Genomic DNA, 24,995 nt, shown 5'->3' with positions numbered 1-24,995 from the left:
GTTGCCGGTTTCCCGGTTGGCTAAAATCAGTGTGGAGAAGTGATGCAAAAAGCTTTACGACCTAATGTACATGACAAAGAAGCTCTAGGCAAGCCTTGGTTTGGATAAGAAGGCAGCTTACAGACGAATAGCAAAGCTGTCTTATCTAGGTTTCCAAAATAAAACAGGTGTATAAAAAAACAACGGCAATAAACAGCTTTGTGATAAGAAACGGATAGATCTGTCGGGCCTGTGGATGAGAACTATTTTAAATTCCGATTTAAAAGAATAGGCTATAAAATGTAAAAAAACAACGTACCAAATTCAAAGAGCCCAATCACGAGACGGAGAAGTACCAACTGATTGGTTAAAACGACGTATTGTAATTGTTTTTAGTAAATTTAACAAAATGTATGAAATTTTGTTACACTTAGGTATGAGCAAATGTACGGATTTTAACATAATTTATTTTAATAAAAAATAAAACAATATATATATTAAAAAGGTTTAACTTACAGGCGGTTTTACAGATGTGCGATACTATGTTATAATATACCGCGATCTGATCTGATACCAAATTACGCCAATTACAGGGGCGGATCCATGAGGTTAATCCCCCCCAAACAGTGGCGTATCCAGGGGTGGGGGGGGGGGGGGTTATGGTGTCCGGACCCCCCTTTTTGTAAATGAGAATATGTTTTTGTTGGTTTTTGTCGAGGTTTAACTTAATGCCCGAAGCGGCAATGTTTTTAATGTCATTAGTTCACGCGTCTTAAGCTAATGCGAAACCAAAATCAAACGCAAAACGCCGTTTTTCGTTTTTGTTTGGTCGACAGTAAACGTAAGATCTTTTTTCTCTATTGTTATTCGTTCAGGTTGGTCTATTAACAACTATGTATTCGACAATTAAAAACGCTAAGTCAAGCCTTTTTTCTTTTTTTCGATAAAAACTTTTATTAGGCGCATTTAATGTTCCTCGCTGTTCGTATATCTGATGTTCGTGTAACAACGGCACTTTTTACCTGAAGTTTTATGTAAAGATAGTTACTGCAAAATTATTTCAAATAAGCATATTCTAAGACCACGTGTTTAGTGTTCAATTGACACAACTTTTTTACTCTAAACCGGACTTGTATTTTAGCTGACTTGACACACTGGCGCTGATGTTACGCTTATCGTGGCATAACTAATAACAACCGGGAAAAACGATTTTCGTTTAGTATTGCATGTGCTTGTAACTTAGCGCTATTAGTCCCGTACAAGGAACTTCATGATTCTACCAAAATCAATCACACCTATTTCACGGTCTTGGTTTGTTTTTTCGCCTGAAGTTAACGATTGCACACGAAGCGGCTTCGCAGCTGGAGCCTGGCAGGAGTGTCGACGACGCACGTGTTTGCTTTGCGTCTAAGGATCGCTTTTGCTAGACGTTCATTGGCTATTTCTATTTAGTTTTTTCCTATTGATGACGTCATTACAAATCACTATTATATGACGTCATAACCGTCGCTATTTTATGACGTCATGAGTTATTAACGTCAGATACAAAATAGGGGAATTAGTTAAAAATTTGAAAGCCCCCCTTTTTGGATTTCTGGATACGTCCATGCCCAAGCTATACTTAACTCAACTATCTATGTAAAGATTTTTTTTTCGATTTTGTAATATGTTTTTACCTATTTTAAGTGTTTTACTTTTTTTATGTGTGCATCCATAATAATCCCTACAAAATGCAAATTCAGCCAAAATATCTAGTTAACGCAATGTTTGCTATGCGTAAAAACATATAACGTCATCGCCATGCGGTCATTATATTACGAGTAACACCTATCCAAAGTCTAAAACAAGAAACACGATTACACGACGTATGGCTTTTACGACATGTTCGAACTTTTACGTGATTTCGGTGCAGCCATGTAGAATTGCAGTCAATATCGTTAATATTTTTTGTGCATAATGTCGAATCGTCTAAAAATCCTCCTGCCACCTTAAAACAACATTTCTTCGTGCGAATAACTTTACTTCAGTTGCAATTGTAAACCAGATTGGTGTTTTTAGTGCCGATCGGATTCCAGTTCGTGGCGTTTAATTTGTATGATCATAGGCAACGTGCTGTTCTCTTAGAATCTGGTTTGCAATTGCAACTGAAGTAAAAGTCATGCCTACTGACAGCCGTGAAAAAAATTAAAACTGCTAATCCGACTGTCAATGGATATAAGGTTCTGCGGCCTGGTATATATGCAGCATTGTTTACTTGGTTGGTACTAAAAACGTCACGCGTTTGCTTCAAATAGTATTGTTACTAAGGCTTGTATACTGTATTTTTAACGTGCCCAGTCTTAAAAAACAAAAAAAACTCATTTTAGTAAGAGTCAAATCCAAGCCCATGTTAATAAACGCGCGACCAAAGTTGCACTGACTGTTCGTGCATAGGCTTTAAAGAGTTAAGAATAGTAATTTGACAAGGTTGGTTGAAGAGATAAGCGACTTTCGACATTAGCATTGTAAAGCATTTTATAGGGATTTACAAAAACTAATTTACATTTACTCACAGTGACTTCGTCAACTTCTTCTGTTGATTCATCGTAGTTGGTCCTAGCATTGTAAAGCTCCCGCATGTCAACGATTCGATTTGCCAACTTTTCTACCGACCACACTTGACAGTCCTTGCCTTGTCGCACAACCTGTACTGCTGGCTCGCATAACAGGCTACCTTGCTGTGAATACAAGAAATGCTACAAATACATGAAACGTTCTTTGCTAATTAAAATATAGTCCCCAAAAGAGCTGATGTACAAATAAAACAATTATGTTTAAAACGATATGAAATTTAGGTTCCCCGGGACTATAGGGGTCCAACGCCTGTAAATATTTATCTGTTTAAGTTTTTTATTATACAATAATAAATATAGAAACAATTATGCTGATCGAGTCATTTTTGTTTAAGTAAAGTTTAGTTTTCACATTACCTTTCTGTTAGGTGTAAGGCTGTGTGTTGGAATTTGCAGAGTGACAGTGAAAACCGTTTCTCGTGTCATCTCAGTAGCCAGCGTGTTTGCTTCCCTGGTTAGCGACTGGGCCCGAACAAGTTCTTCCCGGAGACGAGATATACTAGCACGAAAAACCTGCTCCCTGAATGTTGCAACAAATAAAATGCCTGAGTTGTTTTAGGTGTTTGTTTGTCTGTTGCTACTTGATAATAAATTTCTTTAATAAAAAGATATAATTTCAGCTAATAAAAAAGAACAAAAAACGACCTAAAATGACTCGTCTAAAAACAATTGTGAAATTTAAATCTGTGTTTTTGACGCAACCCACAAAAAATGCCCGGCCGTCTCGCGACGTTGGCAGGAAAATCAATAGTAAGCGCAATGGGTGGATCCAGGATTCTGTTTCGAGGGTAAATAATAATATATAAAAAAGTTACTTTGTAAAATTACGTTATAACAAGTCGTTATAACACAGGTTAAATAAAGCACCCTGCTCTTTCCAAGCAAAACTCGACGCAAAAGCGCAAAGCGCGAACAAATCGCCGGTATCTGGTGTTAGTTGGCAAAACTTTTAAATTAGAATGAACGACACATTGGTAGCAACAATTGTTTTGTGCACTAATACATTTAGTGCACCAATACAAAAAAAACGTACCAATTACACGCCGATATTTTTATATCTTAACGTTTTTGCGGCCCCCCAGTAAATGTTTCAGCGATATAAATTTGTGGCCGCGTTCCATAGTTTAGGCACCTCTTGAGGTAGACAACCAGTTTTCGCCTTTTAGAAAATATAAGTAAACATATATAAAAAAAAAGGGGGGGGGAAACGAATTTAAACTCCCCTAATCTTAAAAATGGATAAAAAATATTGCTCACAAAAACGGAAACAACTAGACCAATTCAAAATGACCTCTCGCATTTCCAGTTTCGGTATCGTTGATGCGCGGCAGGTGACGAAGAGGCAGATAAATCGAGTTCCTTGTTGTCTCCTCCTATTGTGATTGTTCCATTGTTACTGGAACGATCGAGTGAATCAGCGCTTGCGCTCGGAGAAAGAGTAAGCAGCTGACGCCGAAGAGTACTAATTTCCTTCAAAATCGAAAAATTACAAGTGTTAACCTTTATCGCTAAATCTATTAACTTTTACTGCTAAAAACAGTATTTATATTTTTTTAATAAATTTTAAAAAATCCCTTTAAAAAAACAAAAAAAAAAACAATATATAAAGAAAATATTTTTTGGGGGGTTTCAGGGCACAAACTACGACACAAAATGTCCAGCAAAAAGGTAAATAATATGAAAACAGTTGGACGTTGGTTTTGCCAAACCATGTAAAACACGCTATAAGCTACAGAGTTGTGTTAGCAAAACCCTTTGAACAAGTATAGATATAAGATCTCACGACCTCTTGTATCTCTTGTATCTCTTTTTAGCCAAGCAGTCAAACACTAGAATTAGGATTACCAAAAACATAGAAAAACCTAAAATTATTTATGCAAAAGTGTAGCTGAAACGAGGGGAGCATGAGAATACAGAACACCATATCACTTGTGTCATGAATGATGGCACGAATTTTAATTTAGAGCTAGAGCGCCATCTACTAATCGGGCTTTTGTGCTGACAACATTTCCCCAAAGGGGCTTAACATACTAGAACAGGAGGTAAAGTTTGAAAAATGTGTGCATTCTACCTAGAAAACTATTTGAAGGACCAGCAAAAACTAATCACGGACCGGAGGTTAACAACCACTGGTCTTGGTCTGTACGATCTACTTTCTCGATTTTCCACTCCTGTTATAACTTGTATAATTAGTTAATATTTGAAGGCGAATTTATATGAGGTAACTGCTGTGGTGTTAGTCTTTTTTTTTGTTTGTCTTTCATTATTTTACCTTGTTTTCGTAAATGCATATACATTTAATAACTTTTTTAGTATATGCATTTAATTTTCCTAACCGAATGTATTTAATCTCCGCATTAACGCAAACAAATCACATAACGGCCAGTATTAGCATAGTACGCTGATTAGCGTGATTAAATCGAATTTCCGCCATAACAATACACGCTCTTACGCGCTGGCCTGTGTTCCGTGGCTGAGTGCAAATTACCCGATCAAAACACGGAAGTGGTATAAAACAGGAAAGTCACCTATATTCACATCGCTGTAAGGCAATAACATTGAGCAGGTCACAATAACTAACATGTTTATAAAATTGAAAATATCCATCAGTACAATAGTGTGAAAACCTCTCATAAAATACGTATTATTATATCTTTGTTATATATTAACAAAGGTTTTTTAAATAACTCAGCAACATCTTAATATTAACAATATGCATTTTTAAGCCGATTTATTTGGATCCAGAATACTAGGTAAAGAAATTAAACTAAGATATGTACAGGTAAACAAGGCGACTGTATGATCGTTAAAAATTCTCTTCCGTGACGATTTACATAATATAAGAAGCCATTGATGTATAAATAATATGAATATCAATTAAAACTGATACAAATATCACGATCAGATATCTATTTAATGCGACTGTAAAACATAGTAGCGATTTGTTCAACGATTTCTCTAACTATTTACCAGTTCGTATCTCTTCCGTTCTTGTTCATTAAGTCCCGAAACCAACGACGCGTCATCCTTCCTTCCACTGTTGGTTACATCACCTTCATTTTGAAGCAACTGGAACTCGCGTTCCAAACTCATGATTGTCTCTTGAATGGGAGCTGTGACATGATATTAGACTAGTCTTCTAGAATTAGCGAAAACTGACTTGTCCAGTTAACGAAAATAGAGAGATTCGGATAACATAATTTAAAAACGTAAGGTCATCAAATTGGTAAGTAAAGTTACCTAGTTATTTTTTAATTTCGGCATATATTTAATATTCATGGCCTAAAAATGTACCTAAAATAATTAAACTCACCTTCTACTTGGTTTAGGAGGACTTCCTGTTGGGCAAACTCGTAACTGATATGGGACTCGTTCAACGACAAATCTGGAAATTCGGCTAAGTTTCATTTTGTGAACAGGTATAAATTTATTTGACTGAAAAGCGTTTATTATTTCCTGTCTATATGCAGTAGGCATAATTTTTTAGGTTACCAAGGTCGCCTAGGCCCTAGGGTGCAAATTATCCTACCTGGCTTTTGTATTTTCGCACCATTGTCCTCACTCTCATTAAGCTCGGGCTCTTTTATAGGCGAAGATGTCTCCGGAGCTTTTTTGGTCAAACGCGGAATGTTGATTCGAAAGAAGTGGTTGTTTCCCCAAAGAATACGATCACCGTGATGAAGTCGTGTCGATAAAGAAATGATGCGACCGTTCACGCAAGTCCTACAAATTCAAACAAAATAATTCACCACGGCGCGCAATTGTTATATTTATAGCCAGCAAAGCCTTCGTCAAGTAGTCCATTTAAACCATTAGATAGTATGTTGTTTCTAACGGGGTCCTTCGCACATAAAGTGAGTTGTGGTTTGCAAAAAATAAACAGAAAATCGTTTTTTGTCTATGAACTGTTTTGAAGAACAGCGGTAAACATAGGCCGGAATCAATTTTAGTTGACTTCTGTGTTTCTTATGTTTGTGGCACAAAATGCTTGGATTTTATAGAAATGCTTCCTGATCTTAATCAAAATGGGGCTTAGATTCAACAACCGTTCGAATGAAATTGCAACAGTAACTTGGGATCAATATGCTGTATGCCCGGATGCTGAATGTTTTTTCTCTTTTTCTTACCTTGCGTTTTCAATAGGCTGCACTGTAACGACTGTTCCGTTATCATTTTCTTCCACCAAAATAGTCGCATGTTGATAAGCTATTCCAAGACCGCTAAGTTGAACATCGCTCTCCTCGCCTTGACCCACCAGCGTGTGATTCTGCAACAAATAAACGAACCGTGGAAACATCCCAATTAAATAAAAACTTGGATGTTAACCGACTATTGTAGAACGTGTCAAAAAGGGTGCTCTTAACCCATAGACGTAAAATTGTAAATAATACTGCCAAATAAAACGCTGTTGTTTGCAGAAAATTTCAGTTTTCATTAAACAATATTAAAATGATTCCTTGTGGTGCAATAGTCTTAGTAAGTACTTGTATGCATGTAACGGCATGTTGTAACTATCTGTTTCTAGTATTAGTATCTACACTTCATATGACCACCTTAAGATAATAAACAAGCAGCTCGTTAAGAGATGGATCAGCGTTGAGATTCACAAGAAAGCAGCGCGTCTTTTCGACTTTGATCCCAGATGTTTCTAGGGAAATTCCCATCTTTTCCAGTGTTTCTTGGCGTTTCTTTTAAAAAGAGCAAGAGTAAGGTTCGATTGTTTAAAATAAAATTGGAATACTGTTTACTGGTTACTACACTAATGTATGTCACTTTAGGAAAGTTTAATAGCATCGCTACTTGTCCAAAATTAAAGTTAAAATTTGATACAACTTTATTTCAAACTTTTTTAAAATAACAAAAACGATACAAACTTAAGTGTAGCTTATTGGTACTAAATAAACGTTTTTTTTTATTTAGTATTTGGAACTGATTTTGAATACTGGTTTTGTTAATTAAATAATTGACTTTATAAAGTTCGACACAAAATTATTTCCAGGCAGCGATAACCAATCTCTAAAGTTATCCGGCCCGTGATAGTTAGGCCATGTATTTGGGCCTTTGTGGTTTAGTTTAGACTACATAGAGCAGTGGTTCTCAAAGTATGGGTCGCGACCCATGCAAGGTCAAAAAATGGGTCGCTCTATGGTGATTCAATCCTGCGCAAACGAACTTTTTTCATTTCATTTGTCAAGTGTTTTCAATTTAATCATAACTTAGTTATTGCATGATAAGCTTTTCACGTGGCTTCAAATCTGTTACCTGGATTATTGCATCATAAGTGGTTTTATGAACGTTTTGATGGCATCCAGCTACATTATAGCCATAGCCAACTACAGTAGCTGCTAAGAAAGCTTTTAGTCACCACAACAAGCCACGCTGATATTATAAAGTAAAAAATTCAGTTTCACCAATCACACTAAATTAAACCAATCATTTGTTTGTAATCACTAAGCAATCATTGTTTCACGGAACTGTGTAGGCTACTATATCTGGTTATTGTGTCTTTTTTTATTTCATGCATATCAGAAAAAGTACGTTTTTTGATGTTTGAGACTTGGGTCGTGAGATGCTCATAAAACTCAGATTTGGGTCGCGCTCAAAAAAGTTTGAGAACCACTGACATAGAGTAACCGCCTGTCAGTAAAGATGGAAAGTTCGCCACCAAAAAACAAACTTACTAGGCATAGAAGTCAAGTGAACTCTTACGACACATATATGCAACAAAGCAGAGAAAAAAACCTTTTAATGGTCACTGCAGTTTAGTGTTTCTCAACACCGAGTACGTGATTCTCGGTGAGTCCGCGAGCACATTACCTTTGTATTATTTGTTCAATGACTATCTGAACAAACTACAAAGTACATGCCTTTCAGATTCCTGACTTTTGGACCTATCTGTAAACTTTGATTGGTTGAGAGGTACTAAAATAAGATATCAATATTTTGAGAATTTTGCCGCCTTTTTGCGTAATAGATTTTTACAATTTAGCGCAAAAAGTAATGTCACAAAACTAAACCGGGTGTTGGATTTACTAACTAAGGCAAGTCCGTCTTCAACTATAGAAGCGAACCATGAACTCGTGAAGTAGCCTACACTCTCGATTATTTTAAAGTAAACAAGCATCATGTTCGAAGTGTTTTTTATCGAACCCTTCAAAAAATAAGTTAATAAATTTGTATCTCTTTAGCGAGAACGAATCGATTGCTAAGTTGCTTTCTGAAGATGCCCTTTTTAATCATCCAAAGTAGGCGAGTTGCTCTATGCAAGAAAACATGTTGTTATAGATAAAGCAGGCATTGACGCATATAACGCTAACTAAAACTGCGAGTGTGTCCATAAATAAATTGGTTTTACATTTATGAAATACACGAAAAATAAACACGTATGCTAATAGCAAATTATTACGTGGGCTAAAAAGGCATACAACCACTGCTCTAATTGTTAAAGCATACAAAACATGGTTTTTAAGCCACCAACCTTGTGGACTTGTTCGGTCTTTCTCAATTTTTCTTCCCAAGTTAAAGAAATTTCCTGAATCAGCTTCTCGCTTTCGGCCAGTTTTTCTTTAAGGTCAGGTGCTCTCATGCTCTGCAATAATAATAAAATCAGTTGTACTTGTAAAAATACGTTGTAATGACTAAGCATACCCTACTTAAATACTCAACAATACGAAACAAATCTGTATACTCATTACGTATGTTTATATTTGTTTTAGTCCAGCCATCATTTGAAAATAACGGAATTAAAAAAAAGTGAAAAATCAAACCTCGGATTCCTTGAGCTGGGTTTGCAATTTCTCAACCTCTTCCCGCAATTCACGGATTATCTTCGCATTGGGATCCTCATTCACAACTGCCTTGTTAACAATCCGTTTTGCGCGGTCAGCGTAGCTTAATACAACATACAAATATACGTTAATTGAAGAAAAATTAGGCATTCTAGAACAGTAGGCTTCGATCTAAAATAATGAACTCAGATTATTATCGAATCCTAGTATCGCTTTTTTATTATTTATACAATTTCTATTTTGTGTGGGAATAGGTTTCAACATCTTACAAATACTCGACATAAACAGAAGTTTGGGGTTAAATACCTGTAATAAAAAGGTAGCTAAAAATACAATTAGATATACGTGCTTATTAAAAACATTAGTTAAATGCTAAAAAACTTTGCATTGTTTTTTAAACATTTCAACAATGATATGCATTTCATGACAAGCCATTATAAATGTGCTGAAGCTTTTAAAAGGGTTAGATACGATTAATGTACAACATTTTCTTAAACATGTAGGAAAACATCCCACAATTAACCGTGCGCAAATATACCGGTATTTTTGAACCTACAAAGTGTTTTTTTTTTATAATTCAACGATTAACTTTATTGTGTATTTTTTCTTTTAACGTTAAAATAATGTGCATCGTATTTTGCGGGGATACATGAAGTGCCCTGTGTAGCAAATGTAAACATAATATGTAATACAAATAATAAGTGAGATCAACTAAGATATTTATGAATTTGGATTATATGTGACTATATTTAAATTTCACTTAAAGGGTAACACAAACCCTGAGTAAAATCACTGTCAAAGATACTAGTGACACAGCGCGTTACTTCATGATCAGATAAACAAGAAAACTAAAAACAATTTCCCTTGAAAGCCACGTGACGTGTTTCACAATAAAGTAGTGTCGACAGAATCGAGCTGTCGGAATAACAAGGCTCGAGGCAAACTTGAGGTTGGTGACATGCTTCTTCATGACGCATATCAGAAAGAAAGCGACAATTGACGGCATAAGAAAGGTGTGTATAGTAAAGGCATGAACTTTACGAAATACCAACCGTAACGTGGAAAGCGTTTCTTCGTAGTTGTCGGCAGAAGGACTGAGCGTTGCCACCATCGCAGTACGACTGTTTCCCCCTAGATTATCCTAAAAATAACATTTTTTGTTTGAGATTTAATTGTAATAATTTTATCAATTAATAAAAATAACACTGTAGTTATTACTAACTTTTAGAATCCAAGTTAAAGTGGAATCACGATACGGCACAAATTTGTTCTTTGACTTTCCTGCAGATTGGTCGGCCAAAGCACTTATTACCAAACCAAGAGTGGTCAACGATCTGAGGAAAAACATATACCAATTTAGCTATACTGAAACAAATACAAAAGAACAATTTTAGAATTATTAATATAAACAATCAATATAATCACTAATATTAGTTGAAACATACTTACTTATTTATGTTACTTCCTTCTTTTAATCGTGCTCCTGTTGCTCCGGTTTTAGATGACCTTTCACTGCCAGCCAAATCAACAAGACTTAATTTACTCACTCGTTCACCAGATACCTACACAAAAACAACAACGTGTAAACCAGTCTTTAGCAAATTCGTCAATGCAAAAGTGTCAAAAATGAACAATTAAATTTTTATTATTGATCGCACAAAATACGCTGATGCTTTAGTGCTTATAAGCGGTACAGATGTTTCGGCATAGCGATAGGCTATTAACCAAACGTAACACTCGCGTACATACAAATCACGAAGTTATCTCTTTCCGTTAATATATTTTAAAATATGCCCTTTTTGCGATATAAGCAAGATAGTTGGAATTTAAACCCCACTTTTCTCGACTTAGGGTACCATTTTTCACTTAAAACATTTCTGGTTATAGGACATAAAAAATAATAAATAATAAATAAATTATTGCTGTGGAACATTAACATGTAACTCAAAAGTAATGTTATGTATAGTATAGAACTACGTCTAAGGTAAAGGAGGATATAATATCGATGCGTTAAAGAAACGATTATCATTCGCCAGACTGAATATTAAAAGGAATACGTTGCTATTATAATGTTGTTTGAAATGACATAACATTTTTTCTTTCAAACGACAAGCTTTATTGAAGTGTTTATTAGTACACATGCCCGTCACAACGAAAGTGTCACGAGAAACGCTTTATCTCGTGTTTATGGTCTTTGTTCTAACGAACAGAAACGGCACAAATTAACACTCTAAAAGTTCAACATATGTACAGATGTCACACGTGAGCAATTGGCAAACAAACATAACTTTTATGCAAAACCTACCCCAGATTGAACATCAGTCATAGTGTGAGTTACAATCAAGGTAAAAACAGCATGTGATCTTGATGACTCCGCGTTCATCTTGGTTGCAGCAACTGTGCGCGATTTACTACCTTCCGACATTAGTTCTTGGACATCCGTAGCTGATGATGCAATCAGCTGCTGTAAACCATCAACATAAGGTCCAAGTAACTTGTGCTCACGGACTTTGAGGTTTTGCTGGGAACCCCTGACAAAGCAAAATGTTTGACATACCATTGCATTGCATTATATGTTACGTTTTACTTACAATAATATTTGGCTTAAAAAATTTATTTCATTTCATTAGGTGGGTGACCACTTTAAAAAATAGTTCAGCACGTAATTATAGAAAACACATAAACGGTCAGAAAAAAAATATTGTGCATCAGATAAATGACTATGGTTTTCGTGAATCTAAACTATATTTATGAATAACATTGCATAACCTTAGTTACTCAATATCTGATTTATTAGATTTTTGGTTATTAAAATAGCACAGGGCTTGTAGCAGGTTCTAATGACAGGTCAAATTGGAATATATGATGTTGACAAAGGGCCACTTTAACTTACAAGAAACAAGTTTGGTGAAAATCTATTGTTTAGTGAAAATCCCTTTTTCCATTACAATTTATAACTACCAGAAATACAATTTCAAAGTGGCACCTACTCTTCAGAGAATATGTGCAACAAGCATGCTAAGTGTAAATAAACTGAGAAGTACGCCAGTTTTACGAAATTAAGATGCCATAAAATAGGTGCATGATCTGGCCTGTGGGTCATAGATTGCATGCCTTTGATTTCGCACACAATGTTTAAGACAAGGATGTCCAACCTGCGGCCCGCGGGCCACATTGCGGCCCGCCTAAAATTTTTGTGCGGCCCGCTAATCATTTCCACTACCAAGTAGTATTTTAAACGTTCAATATTAGCCTAATTAAAATGTACTAGTCAGCTTTTAGGGGCGCATTAATAGTATAATATGGGTAACAAAAATATATATACACCTCTAAAGACCCGTTATAAATCTAAAGGCCAATACTTAATCTTTTGAAGGTTCTGCGGCCCATTAAATTATTCCAGGTGTCAATGCGGCCCACTATAATAAAATGTTGGACATCCCTGGTTTAAGACATTACATATATATGTGTTGAAGAACAGGGTTTTCAGTTGTAAGTTAAAAATGCATAGGAAAGAGTCTAAACCCAGCAGTTTTGTGTTGGATAACAGGGATTCATTGCTTTTGGGGTATAAATTAACAAAGTAATATAGTTTACCGAAAAAACCTTCCTAATACCTCTAACATATATATTTATTTTTTGCTCCTTCTCACCCATTAGGGTCCAACAGGTCTCTAACTTTTTCGTTATAGATTTCCATAAATGAGACCTCAACTTTAAATGATTGGTTATCCTTGGTCTCCCTTTGAATGCGTTCAAACAAAGCAACACAGAGTCTCGGAATTACCCCTGGCTGTTCATGACTTCCCATCATGGAGTAGGATTTTCCAGAACCTTACAAAATAAAACGTAATTAAGTTTTAACAGAATTCAAGTTAGTTGGGTAAATAGATAATCAATGTATAAAGGACTTCGACTAAAAAAGTTTTTTACTTTGAAGTAAAACTTTAATTTTATTGCTGTAATTTCATTAACATTTGTTTATTGGTTTTGTGTAAAACTAACATGAAGATCATAGCAGATAAAATAACACTGACCAAAAATGATGGAATGCTGTCTGCGAATGCGCAACATATGTTGTTGTTTTTTACCAGTGATTTAACCTGCCTTTCTATTTAGGTAGGTTGACTTAGTTTTTGCATCCGGGCGACCATGATGGTTTATTGGACTTTTTTATGTGTAGGAACTTTTACCATGTTTGCTTCATTTTTGAGGTTGTATTAAGATTCATGTATTAATGTTTCTTTAGTCTTTGGCACTTATTATAATTTTCATTGCACAGTATCAAATAAAGAACATATATACAGTTATACACAGTGCACCAGCAAAGGTGCTTAGCTTCATTTCACAGCTGATGTCATTTGAACGCTGAATATACTGATTGTCCTTCTTTCAATCTGGCCTTTTCTCTGTCTGCCTTACTAAAAGTATTTTTCTTCCACTCTTATTGTAATAGAAGTCTCTCATTCGCTGCTCCCTTGTGGATGTGCACTGTCCTCCCTTATTTTCTATCACAGAACAGAACTGAAGCATCAACAGTAAACCACTTAAAATATATATTAGATAAAATTTTAGCCCAGAATTGTATGATTCATACACAATAATGATTCTTATTAAAAGAACTATCCACCTGTTTGTCCATATGCAAATATACATGCATTGTATCCAGAAAATGCATTGTCCAAAAGGTCATGACCAAGACTGGTAAAAACTTGTTCTTGGTCAGCAAATTTATCAGTTTCATTGGGATCCATTGACCAGAAGCAATGGTCGAAAGCAAATGTCTAAAAATAACGATGTTCTAAAATTAAAAAAAATATTAACTGGAATTATATCAATAGACACAAAGATAATGAAGACAAACAAAAATTACAATTGTTTTATTTTAGACATTATGAGGAGGAAATTAAGGAAAAACAGTATTTAAGGTAATTAACAACCCAAAGTAACCATCATTGTCCAAAGTGATTTAGTTAAGTTCCTTGAATCTCACCTTAGTTTGTTGCCTTTGATCCAAGTTGATATAAAACAAAATAAATAAAAATGTTAGTCATAAATATTATACATAAAGATTTATATCAGAATAAAGAATATAATGAGTTAAAAAAACAAACAAGTCAAGTCCAAATTATGATAAATCAATAGTACGGCGCTTGAAAGATGTGATAACAAATTTGTGACAATTGCGTGTCCGACATTACACTTTTTACGGGACTTAAAATGTTTCTGAAACCTGATGTGATGATTTATAAAAACTTCTGTTGCAATTTGTTTTATTTTATCACTATGTTTGGTGGCCTAATAAATATATATTCTAATAAACAATAATTAAAAAGAATAGAAAACATATATACTTGTCAGGCTGCTTGCCAGATGTGTTTGGTGGATAAAGTATTGTTTGATCTCCTTTCATAGAGACAACACATTTTGTGTTTAACTCCATTTCTAAATGAAAAATATAACTTACTATTTTACACGAGAATACTGCCAAACAGAAAACAGTTGAAAATAATAACTTTTAATTGAAAATAGTAATTAAAAATTAGCAAACAGTAATTCAGCAAAAAATTAAAAGTACAATGTGGGTGTGCAGAGTATTTTTAGATGCCCTGGATTCTGGCAGGGCATCAAAAAGCGTTGGAATTCAACCAAGCAAATTTCACTACTGAGAAAACTATAAAAAAGATAAGCCGCCAGTAGCACAGTTTAGGTTAATTAACACTGTGCGAAACTTTCCTAAATTGCAGCTTGGTAAAGTAGCATCTGCTAAAACAATCATTCACCCTAAAATTCAATAAAATGAAGCTTGTATATTTTTTTTAAAATAGCGTCAAGTCATAACCTGAACATGAAATAGACATTAATAGACAACATTGTCAACCCATTTTTTTCTAAATTTGAAACGCCATAAAACACATTTGAAAAGCTTTGTGCATACTGAAAAGCTTTGTGCTGAACTCCTGTAATCCTATAAAAAATGCTGCAGCATTTGTTAACTATTTAGTGTCTTAATATTCATGAAAACCAAATTTGGAAATCGTCAAAAAACCTTGAATTACCAACCCAAGACAATAACACTTACAACGATGCAGCAGCAAAGTTTTGCATCAAATTAGCATATATATATTACAATATATGACCCACTTTTTTTTTTTTGCATTTTGCAAGGATTGAGATTGCGTCTGTGACCTGCATGATGAAAAGGTTTGCCATCACTGGCTTAAACGATAAAAATGTAATGATCCCAAGCATGAACTTTCAACCCACATAAAAGTGACCCACATAAAAAAATTGTCTCTCTTGCACTCGATAATTCTATTAACATAAAAATACGACTCTTATAGTCATGTAATCTCCATGCTTGTTTTAAAACAGGAATTGGTTAAGCAGCACAATGGTGCTTCACGGAAGGTTTTACCACAAGAAATATGGAGGGGTTTTATTAACTGCATTCTTGCTAATGAGTTGACCTTATATATTTTTAGGCATCTAGTACAGGCTGCTTCAAACCCAAGGCCCACTGCCATTTGTGGCCTGCAACATCATTATCTGTGGTTCGAAGGATTGTTTAAGTTAGTGAAAAACTTGTTTTGTTGAGAAGGTGACAGTCTTTGTATCACTTCATATATATATATACAGAAAATTAAAAAATATACAGAAAAATCAGGCCAGATTTAGGGGGTGTGGGGCAGCAGACCATATCCCCTTAAAATTAATTTGTTCGCCAACTTAACTACTTTTTAACTTTGCCACCATACGATAACTTGGATAAAAAAAGTTTGTTCTGGTTTTGTCAAGAAGTGGTCACTGTTTAATAGATGGCATTTACAAAAAGAGAGATCCCACACATGTTTAACCCCTCAGAGAGAAAAAAACAGTATAGATATATCAAAAACATACATTAATTAGTAATTATGCTAATAACCTTGGAAAAGCTCACAGGTTATTAAACTAGTTAGTAGAGATGTTCAAAGGCTAATACCAAGATACCACTAGATTCTGTAATTGTAGGTTATAATTGTAGAATAAATAATTAGGAATATTGAATCCAAGGATAGTTTTATTCAGGCTGGCAGACTCTCGTCAAAGCAAAATTTTGTGTTTAAACTATTTAGGGGGATGCAAAAGTACAACCTGCAAGTAGAGTGCAAATGCATATGAAATAGACAAAAATATAGTTTAGGGCAGTGGTTCCCAACCGTGGGCCATGGTCCAGTAGTGGGCAACGAGACCATTTTCAGTGAGCCATGAGGTATTTGAAAGTTTTACATTTATACATGTTTTGTTTTACTAAAATAATCGCTAGCATATCTGAAACTATAGACACATAGCCATTTCCCGTATTTTTTGCCGTTTTTGAACTACGTAAATACAAAAAATTTTAGCATTGCAACTCTTAACCCAAATTTTGGTCATAGGACCATTAAGTGTGGGTCGCGAAAGCCTTAATATATTTTAATAGCGGCCTATATTTGTTAAGTTTTTTAATTGTTTCCATTAGTACACTGAATTATATATAAGAGAGCCGTCTTACTTTGAGCGCGACTAGAATAATCACACAAAATATATACATACAGAAAGACCCGCTAAATGTTGTGAGACCTCATTCGATCCAAGTGATGGGAAAGAGCGCTTGTAATCTCACACTATTTTGGCCATTACCAAAACACCAAACTGATCTGTTGAGCCGATATCTGGGTTTGCTTCCTAGTCTGTGTTTTTAAAAAACTCTCTTTTTTAACCTTTCACCCAATTTTCTGTAACCAAAGCATTGTGGGCATGTTGTTCTCTTAAAAACAAAATATGCAAACTTAAATCAGAGAAGTAGTTTTTTTGCTTAACGCGATATGTAATAAGCATTATTGTCTCTATTAAAGTAATAATTATTGCTAACATAAACTGCTTAACCAGGTTATGCAGTTTTTCAAAACCTAAACAATAAAAACAAGCTATTATAAGACGCTTTGAGCGAATATTTATGTGGTTAAATGCATTTCTATACAGCTGTGGGCCACAGACGTGATGTAAATGAAACTTGTACCTTTGCATAAATATTTTTTGTGTGGTCAAGCGTCATTCATCTTTTTAAATAAAAGTTTTTCTAACTAAAATCAGAATCTGGTTGCGCTTGGCGCACAGAGTTAAGCTGGACAAAGCAGGGTTGTTTAACGTTCTTGTGTTTAAAATGTTGTGTTTTGGTTTACTTGTACATTATGTCTTAACTTAAAATTTATATTGACCCCTGAAAAATTAGATCTGTGCCTTATAATGTTAAGCTTATAATGTTGAGTTTCGTAATAGGATTGTGAGACGTCAGGCATTTTTAGTGAGTGACGCCAAAAATCATTTATTACACACCTTGCTAGTAATTATTGCTCTAAGTCTAAGCTGAGTAGCGGACATGGGGTGAAAGGGTTATGGCGGGGAGTTTGTGGAGCTGCAACCCAGGAACAGATATTGTTTGCTAAATCATATTCCGAAAGAGACATCACAAGTAGTAAAACTCATCGCTTCTTTTCAGTTGTGTTACTTTCTCTTTTAAAATGAACAAAACGCATAACACAGATTAGTCTCAATAAATACAAACACAATAAGTTACTGTGTTTTTTTAGCAAAGCTATTTTATCAAAAACAACCCAAAGTATTTGGACCACAAGACCTCGGTACTAGTAATTTTGGGTTGCGCCAAGAAGCATTTGCAGACCTATGGGCTATAAAGCATACAAAAAGGTTTATGGTACATAGTGGACCATGAATGTTTTACAACAAAAAATGGTTCACAGAATAAAAAAGTCTGGGAAACACTGGTTTAAGGGTAGGAGCTTGGCCTGATACAGCCTGGTTCCACCCCTGACAAACATACTTGCCCTTAACTTGAAGCGACTATCAGGATTTCTTTTGTAAGAAACTTTAGGTCTTTAAAAACACTTAACAGTAATGTGAATAGAATTTAGTATAAAAGTTTTAGTAATAAAGCTTGCAGTTGAACAGGAATTTTAGTGGTTCAGTTTACCAAATATAAACAGAATTGGATTTTAATACCTGGTCTTCGCAATAATCGCATGTTAAGAATTCGTTATTGTACTCTGAACAACCCTACTAGTTAAAAAAATAACAGTATAAAGACAACAACGGTACCTCGTTTGTTAAATGGTCTCACTCGCACTGCAACCTTTACTTTGCTGGAGGCTGAAACACTTGCCATCTTTGTCATGATTGTATAAAACTGTAATTCGCTTCAGGTTTTATGACATAAAATATGTACAGTGCTTTGTCTTTATCCAGACTTCATTTAACAGGCAATCACTTATCAGGTCAGGTGATCAGGAACTTCATATCAGGTAACAGTAAATACATGTTTATTCAATAGTAAATTAATATTCTGCAAAAAAACAGCTAGTAAATATTAAAATCTTTATGTTGGAAATACCAGCATTTTAAAGCAATGTATACTTTAAAACAGCACTTGAATAGAAGTGAGTTAAATTAAGTAATTACTTAAATGAAAAAATTGTATTTTGTTAATATTATAAAATGTTTTCAACTTTGTATAAAGTGTGAACAACCAAAGAGTATTTTTAGAGACTGTATCTGCTCACCTAATAAGCTTGAACAACTGAAGAAGCAACTTATTTTTTTAGCTGATCTGCAGCACCTGTAAGATCTATATAAGACCTGCCATACAATACAGACAAGACTATTGTAAAATAGTTCAACACTAATGTTGAACATTAGCACAATAGTAAATATTCTAGAGACAGTTAGCAAAATAAGTAATGTGCGTTGTGGTAGGATTATAGACCAGCGCCCAATAATTCTCATTTTTAGGTCAAAAAATAAACGTCCTTGTGATTATTCATTGACTTAAACTACCTTTTTAGCCCGGGCATCCTGCCTGCTGCCTCGTTCTAAGTTTTTCGGCGCTCTTTCACTATTGTACGTAAAAAATAATAAAAATTTTTTTTTCTTTAAATGCCGCATAACACAACACATATTGTTTGGGTTAGGGTGCGGGTTAGCGTTTGGTTGAGGGTGGGTCAAGTTATTATTAATAATAAACATAATATTACTTGAACCACCCTCACCCAAACGCTAACCCGCACCCTAACCCAAACAATATGCGTTGTGGTATGCGGTATTATTATTATTTTTTTTTTGCATAACTTTTCACGTACAATAGTGATAGAGCGCCAGTTTTTCATATGTGTATATTCAAACTATACATACACCGTTTGGCAAAAAATAGCTCTAGAATAAAATACCCAATAACAACAAAAACCTGATTTGTGGTAGGTGAATCCATGTTGAACATTTAAACATTTTTTTTAATTTTCCACAAACGATTGCCTGAAGAATTCTTCTACAATTTTAGTCTGTCAGACAAAATACACCAACCGTGATAATTACATGCCTGATCGCACATAATTGTACGAAATGTGTCCCGTTTGACTCGTATGTCCCGTTTGAGCCGGTTTTTAGGACTTAGTCCCAGCGTCACTCACTTAAGTCCCCTTTTAGTCAGCCAACATGTAATTGTTGCATCACTATAGCGTACAATTGGTCTAGTGGTGGATTAAATGATTGCATTCCGCCATAAGACCGAAATTGAAACAACATCAACGCAGTGCCTATATATTGAAAATATATAGGCACTGATCAACGTAGGAGAAAAATACAGTTCAGATTAGGACCAAAATAGGACATACCTAATCGGAATAACTTCTAAATCGGAATAACACGTCAACCCGTAGGAATAAAACCTAAATGTGGCCTATACAACATTTTACGTACGTAACCTCAAACCTCACCCCTGACCCTTACCTAGGCTTGCCATACGTCCCGGTTTAGCCGGGACAGTCCTGGTATCCCGCCCGGTTAACCAGTTTGTCCCGGATTTTTCAATTTTAAATTTACAGAAAAATTTTACAAAAATGTGAGGTTGCTGGGGCTAGTTTATTTTTTTGTGTGTGGTGAGTAAAAAAAAATTAAATGGATATTATCCGGCCGGTGCTGGGAAATATCTTTTTGGGGAAGGTAAGCGACCGCCGTCGCAAACCGGTCACCGTTAAGCAATTTTTATTTTCAAGGATGTTTTTCACGTATGACACAGTTTGGTGCCGGTTGCTTGAATGTTACGCAAGTCTAAACAATTGCTGTTACAACTTTGCTTGTTACAACAAGTTTAACGTTTGTTAGTAATTCTGGATGGATAAATGTCGCGCTTTTCAGCATTACAAATCAAATTAAAATCATAACATACTGATTGCCTTAATAGAAACAAGTTTTAATGATTCCATATTAAAACATATTTCTAAAAACTTCTTGATGTCTGTTACCGCGCTTTTTGTTTGCAAAATTTAGGTAGAGTTGGCAAAATTTTGCATTTAATGCGGCGGTTTTAATAGTAACCAATTCTCAGTTTCAAAGAGATTTACTTATGCTGGGCGTAATATGGTAGGCTACAGGGATTACGTATCTGCTTAAAGTTTTGTGCTTGTGAGTGGTTCCCAAATTGCTTTTTTGTTATATTTTGTTGCATTGTTTAAAAAAAAAACTGCGAAAAGAAAGTAATTTAATCTAACAAGACGAAGAATTGAATTTGTTTCTTTAAAAATTGCTTTTTGGTTAGGCCTACCTACTTTGTTGCATTGTATAAAAACTTTATAGCAATTACCTGCGTGGAAGTAAAAATCAAATTAGGTATATTGCCCTAATTAAAATTAATTACTTTTAGGTTTAAGCACTTCTTGAAGTATGTTACCGCATAAATTTTAGGTAGAGTTCGCAAAACATCGCATTTAATGCGGTTTTAATCGTAACCAATTTTCAGTTTCAAACGAGATTTTACTTGTTTACTGAATATCACGCAATGCGAAAAATGGCTGCTACAACAAGGTTTTACTTCAGTGAGTGGTTCCTTATATGTCACTGGTTTTCGTTACGTAAAACATGTTTGACGTGCTTAGCCGTTGGGTTTTTAGCTGTTTCATTTTAAATAAGCTAGCAGAATTCAATCGGATGGCGTGTTTCAACAAAATGTAAAATTTTAGTTTGCGAAGACAATAATTAGATTTTTCACAGTCATGCAGATAAATGCGATACTCTATAACACGCCATCCGATTGAATTCTGCTTCCACACAGGCTAAAGAATGTGACTCCATTTGTGGGGAAGCATTTAGTTACCCATTTCCAGCACAATACGACCAACATATATGATGTCTAACAATTAACAATTAGAAAAATTGAACTGTTATATTTAGAAAAAATTAAAATGTTTACCACTTTGCACACTAGCACTCAAGCCAGGAACCGTCCCATTTTATTCACAATACAAAATATTTTTCGGTAACAATTTAAATTAGGTACTAGACAAACCACCCTGAAAAATAGGGCCCTAAAAATACCCCCTGACAAAATATAAAACAACCGCAACCCCGTTAAGTTTATTAGTTGTATTAAATTATTTTGTATTAGGTCTACATTAAGTTTATTTTCAGTTTTCAATATGCGTCCCGGATTTACGTTTCTGAAAAATGGCAAGCCTACCCTTACCCCATCACAACACTAATAATTTCTAACCCAACTGTTACGTTACCCGCAAATGATTGGTTTAGTTTGTAGCGAGTAATCGACTGAAAGGTCTGTAAATTGTTGTTATGCGTCTTTTTATTAAACCATTATGTATCGAATTTCGCAAATTATGTATAGTCTATATCTATGAAGTCTAAGCTTAAACGTCGATCGCACGATCTTTTGATAAATGTTAAAAGAGCTTAATTTTTGTGCTTGGAGCTCAATAGTTTGAAATCAACGCGTTAAACTTGTGAATCACGACTTAATTTTTTTGTGCACGAAATAATTTCGTGTTAAATTTCCGATTTCTTTTAAACATTTGGTACGTTTTGGGTTTTTGTCTGTTTTTCTCTCATCACGCAGCCGCGTTTACACACGAGTTTAAATACCTCGTATCAAAAAGCATAATTAATTATTCACACGCGAAACATTAGCTGTCAAATCACAACTTTAGGAACACCCCATTTCCTGCCTTTTGTTGAAAGCAATAGTGAATAAGCAGCAACTTCAAAGCGTATTTTCTTGTGATGCGTCGTTATTTTAAAACTTACATTGAACGAATTGTGCAAACCAGGGAGTCGAACCGTTTGACTTTTCCGGTTCAGGTTCGGTTCGGGTTCAAGGATTTTTTCGGAATCCGGTTCAGTTCCGGTTTCGGTTCGGAGGAATTTAAAAGTTCCGGTTCAGCTCCGGTTCAACCATCGTTATTTCAAAACCGGTTTATAAAGTTCCGGTTCAGATACTCAGATAGGTTCAGGTACTTTCAAATTATTCGGTTCAGTTCCGGTTCGGCTCCTTGAAATCCTATAAAAAACGGTTCAGGTTCGGTTACGGTTCGGAAAAAATTGACCCAAAACCGGTTCATAAAGTTCCGGTTCGGTTCCGGTTCGACTCCCTGGTGCAAACTAAAAAATGCAAATTTTTAAGGAAATGTTGCTCAATGTTAAAAATCAATAGAATTTAATTCCGAACAAATAACTGCCCCTCCTTTATTTTGTTTTCACAGTTTCACGTTTTTTTCATCATTTATGACGAAAGGACTGACGAGACAAGGAGACAACAATAAAACGCCTGTCGTTCGTTGACTTATCGACAGAAGAAAACATCTTGTTGTTGAACGTGTTGCTAAAGGCTACAACTCGTGACTCATTGCCTTGTTCATGTTCATTTCGCTCAAATCGTATGAAGCACTTTCTAACAAAAGTCAATTAAAAAAATAGCAGCCTTTCGGGTATATTGCGAAAAGCAGCCGCCGTGTTATATTCACGACGGCAATTCCTTTTGTGCTGGAGTGTCTGTAGCGTTATAAGTAATAATTAGTGGATAATTTGGAATTTATTGTATTGTGTGTTTATCAAATATGTTACGATTTATGATTTGTCACTTTTTCACGCCTTTTACCAAACACTCGCTGTCATTCTGAGAACAGAGCATTCGGCTGTTTCACACATGATAAATGTTATATCGTGACACATATTTCCGTAACAGATAAAAGTATTTCACCTGTGTGAACACGTTATTGTAAAAGTTCCCGGCTGCCAAAAAGGCTCCGGGTTATAAATCATTTCCGCTTTTTTGATTTTAAATCCTACGTTTAAATCAACAGCTAACCATCGCGCTCGCAATAAATAGATCAATATTTGCGCTCGAGTCGGTCAGCAACATCAAATTTCCTATCGAAAATTAATGCGAGAATCCCAAAACAATCAAACATCCCGAAAACCAGCATAAAACATCATTAAACTCAAAAGAAACAATTCTACTTTCGTTTTACTTGCCGGCAAAAAGTGTCCTCTTTTTGGGTGCTGAAAATATGGCAGCCCTACGCAACAGGCCTATGCATTTTTAAATGCAAAGGCAGTTTGTTTAGTTACGATTTAGTGGAGTCAGGTAGTACGGTGGTCATGTCCACTGTTGAAATATACAATAGTTTAGCTAATTCGTTGCCGATTTATTTCTTGTGCAGACAACACTAAGCCCGTTTATATGCACGTTTAAGTCGGATTCGAATCTGATTCGTTAATTCATTCTCTCTCGTTTTGGCGCTGGAATGAATTAAGTTCTCTCGTTTCCTAATCTGACAAAAGGAGTGGTTTTCAATCCGTTCTCCGCTTAATCTGTTCGTTTCGCTGACGGCCGGAATTGTTTGATGTTGAATGACCTGCTTTAACGCAGTAAACATCACGCCACTTTTGGGGCATTATGACGTAACACGAACGGCTAGTCGTAAACAAAACAAGTTAGCGCATAAGGAAAGAACATTACATACACTCGTTAGAATCAGATACTAATTTGTGACATAGGCGCTGGTCTAGAATCCACAACATATAACATTATTTGTGTTAGGATGCGGGTTTGGGTGGGTTTAAATAGTAATAGTTGGCCCACCCTCACCCAAATATTGCATTGTACTTTGCTTTAATAATTGTCTCAACGCTGTGGTAGGATTCTAGGCCAGCGCCAAATACAGTTTTCATTAATGTTTGGTACATTTTATCACCTTCTTTTGTCCACTTTGCCTTAATTGTATATAGCGTTGGACAGCACAAACAAGCTTAACTTTCCTGCACTTACATTCTGTGTGCCAGGTAAACTACTGAAGCACTATACAGACAGTCAAAAACGTACTTAATCGGCAAACCTAACTCAAGTAATCCTTGGGTTTTTTTCAATGTTAGGTTAATAAAAACGAACAAGCAGCAATAAATTGCTACCGCAAGGAGTAGCCTAAGCCGAAAAATTGGTTGTGCGTTAGAGGTTTACTGGAATATTACGTAATAATGCATATCAGTGCAGTTTGCACACTCAAGCTGGCTTGAATTTCGCGCCATGTAATTACGACGCTGGAACGGATTACTTTTCAAGCCGGCTTGAACCTTAATCTAATCTGCCTGAGAAAGGTGCATATAAACAGGCTTACTGTAAACCAAATTGGGTAAAAAAAAAAAAATTTGGTATCTTGGTGGGGCAACCCAAATTATTTTTAGGTTGTTTATACCCAAATTACGTTGGGTTAAATACTGTTTTACCCCACTAATTTGC

At 35.2% G+C, this 24,995-nt stretch overlaps 1 protein-coding gene across 1 annotated transcript in view; it reads right to left on the bottom strand.

Annotated features, from left to right (window-relative positions):
- Positions 1 to 18,767, bottom strand: part of LOC146136292 (kinesin-like protein KIF13A) — a 36,192-nt gene extending 17,425 nt beyond the window's left edge. Inside the window, exons 1-19 of the mRNA XM_083395940.1 lie at positions 18,518 to 18,767; positions 14,734 to 14,824; positions 14,373 to 14,385; positions 14,010 to 14,163; positions 13,033 to 13,213; positions 11,685 to 11,910; positions 10,829 to 10,941; positions 10,602 to 10,713; positions 10,432 to 10,520; positions 9,359 to 9,482; positions 9,070 to 9,180; positions 7,145 to 7,279; positions 6,719 to 6,858; positions 6,121 to 6,314; positions 5,905 to 5,976; positions 5,562 to 5,704; positions 3,883 to 4,061; positions 2,949 to 3,111; positions 2,532 to 2,696 (exon numbers count right to left, since the gene is read on the bottom strand). Of these exons, the coding sequence (XP_083252066.1) occupies positions 2,532 to 2,696; positions 2,949 to 3,111; positions 3,883 to 4,061; positions 5,562 to 5,704; positions 5,905 to 5,976; positions 6,121 to 6,314; positions 6,719 to 6,858; positions 7,145 to 7,279; positions 9,070 to 9,180; positions 9,359 to 9,482; positions 10,432 to 10,520; positions 10,602 to 10,713; positions 10,829 to 10,941; positions 11,685 to 11,910; positions 13,033 to 13,213; positions 14,010 to 14,163; positions 14,373 to 14,385; positions 14,734 to 14,824; positions 18,518 to 18,593 (2,481 nt within the window). The 5' untranslated portion in view covers positions 18,594 to 18,767. The remainder of the gene's footprint in view (positions 1 to 2,531; positions 2,697 to 2,948; positions 3,112 to 3,882; positions 4,062 to 5,561; positions 5,705 to 5,904; positions 5,977 to 6,120; positions 6,315 to 6,718; positions 6,859 to 7,144; positions 7,280 to 9,069; positions 9,181 to 9,358; positions 9,483 to 10,431; positions 10,521 to 10,601; positions 10,714 to 10,828; positions 10,942 to 11,684; positions 11,911 to 13,032; positions 13,214 to 14,009; positions 14,164 to 14,372; positions 14,386 to 14,733; positions 14,825 to 18,517) is intronic.
- Positions 18,768 to 24,995: the final 6,228 nt, after the last annotated feature.

The sequence above is a fragment of the Ascidiella aspersa genome, chromosome 8, assembly GCF_963924565.1.
Source record: "Ascidiella aspersa chromosome 8, kaAscAspe10.2, whole genome shotgun sequence".
NCBI lineage: Eukaryota > Metazoa > Chordata > Ascidiacea > Phlebobranchia > Ascidiidae > Ascidiella > Ascidiella aspersa.
Note: the sequence above shows the minus strand (reverse complement) of the source record. Positions and strands in the feature narration are given on the sequence as shown.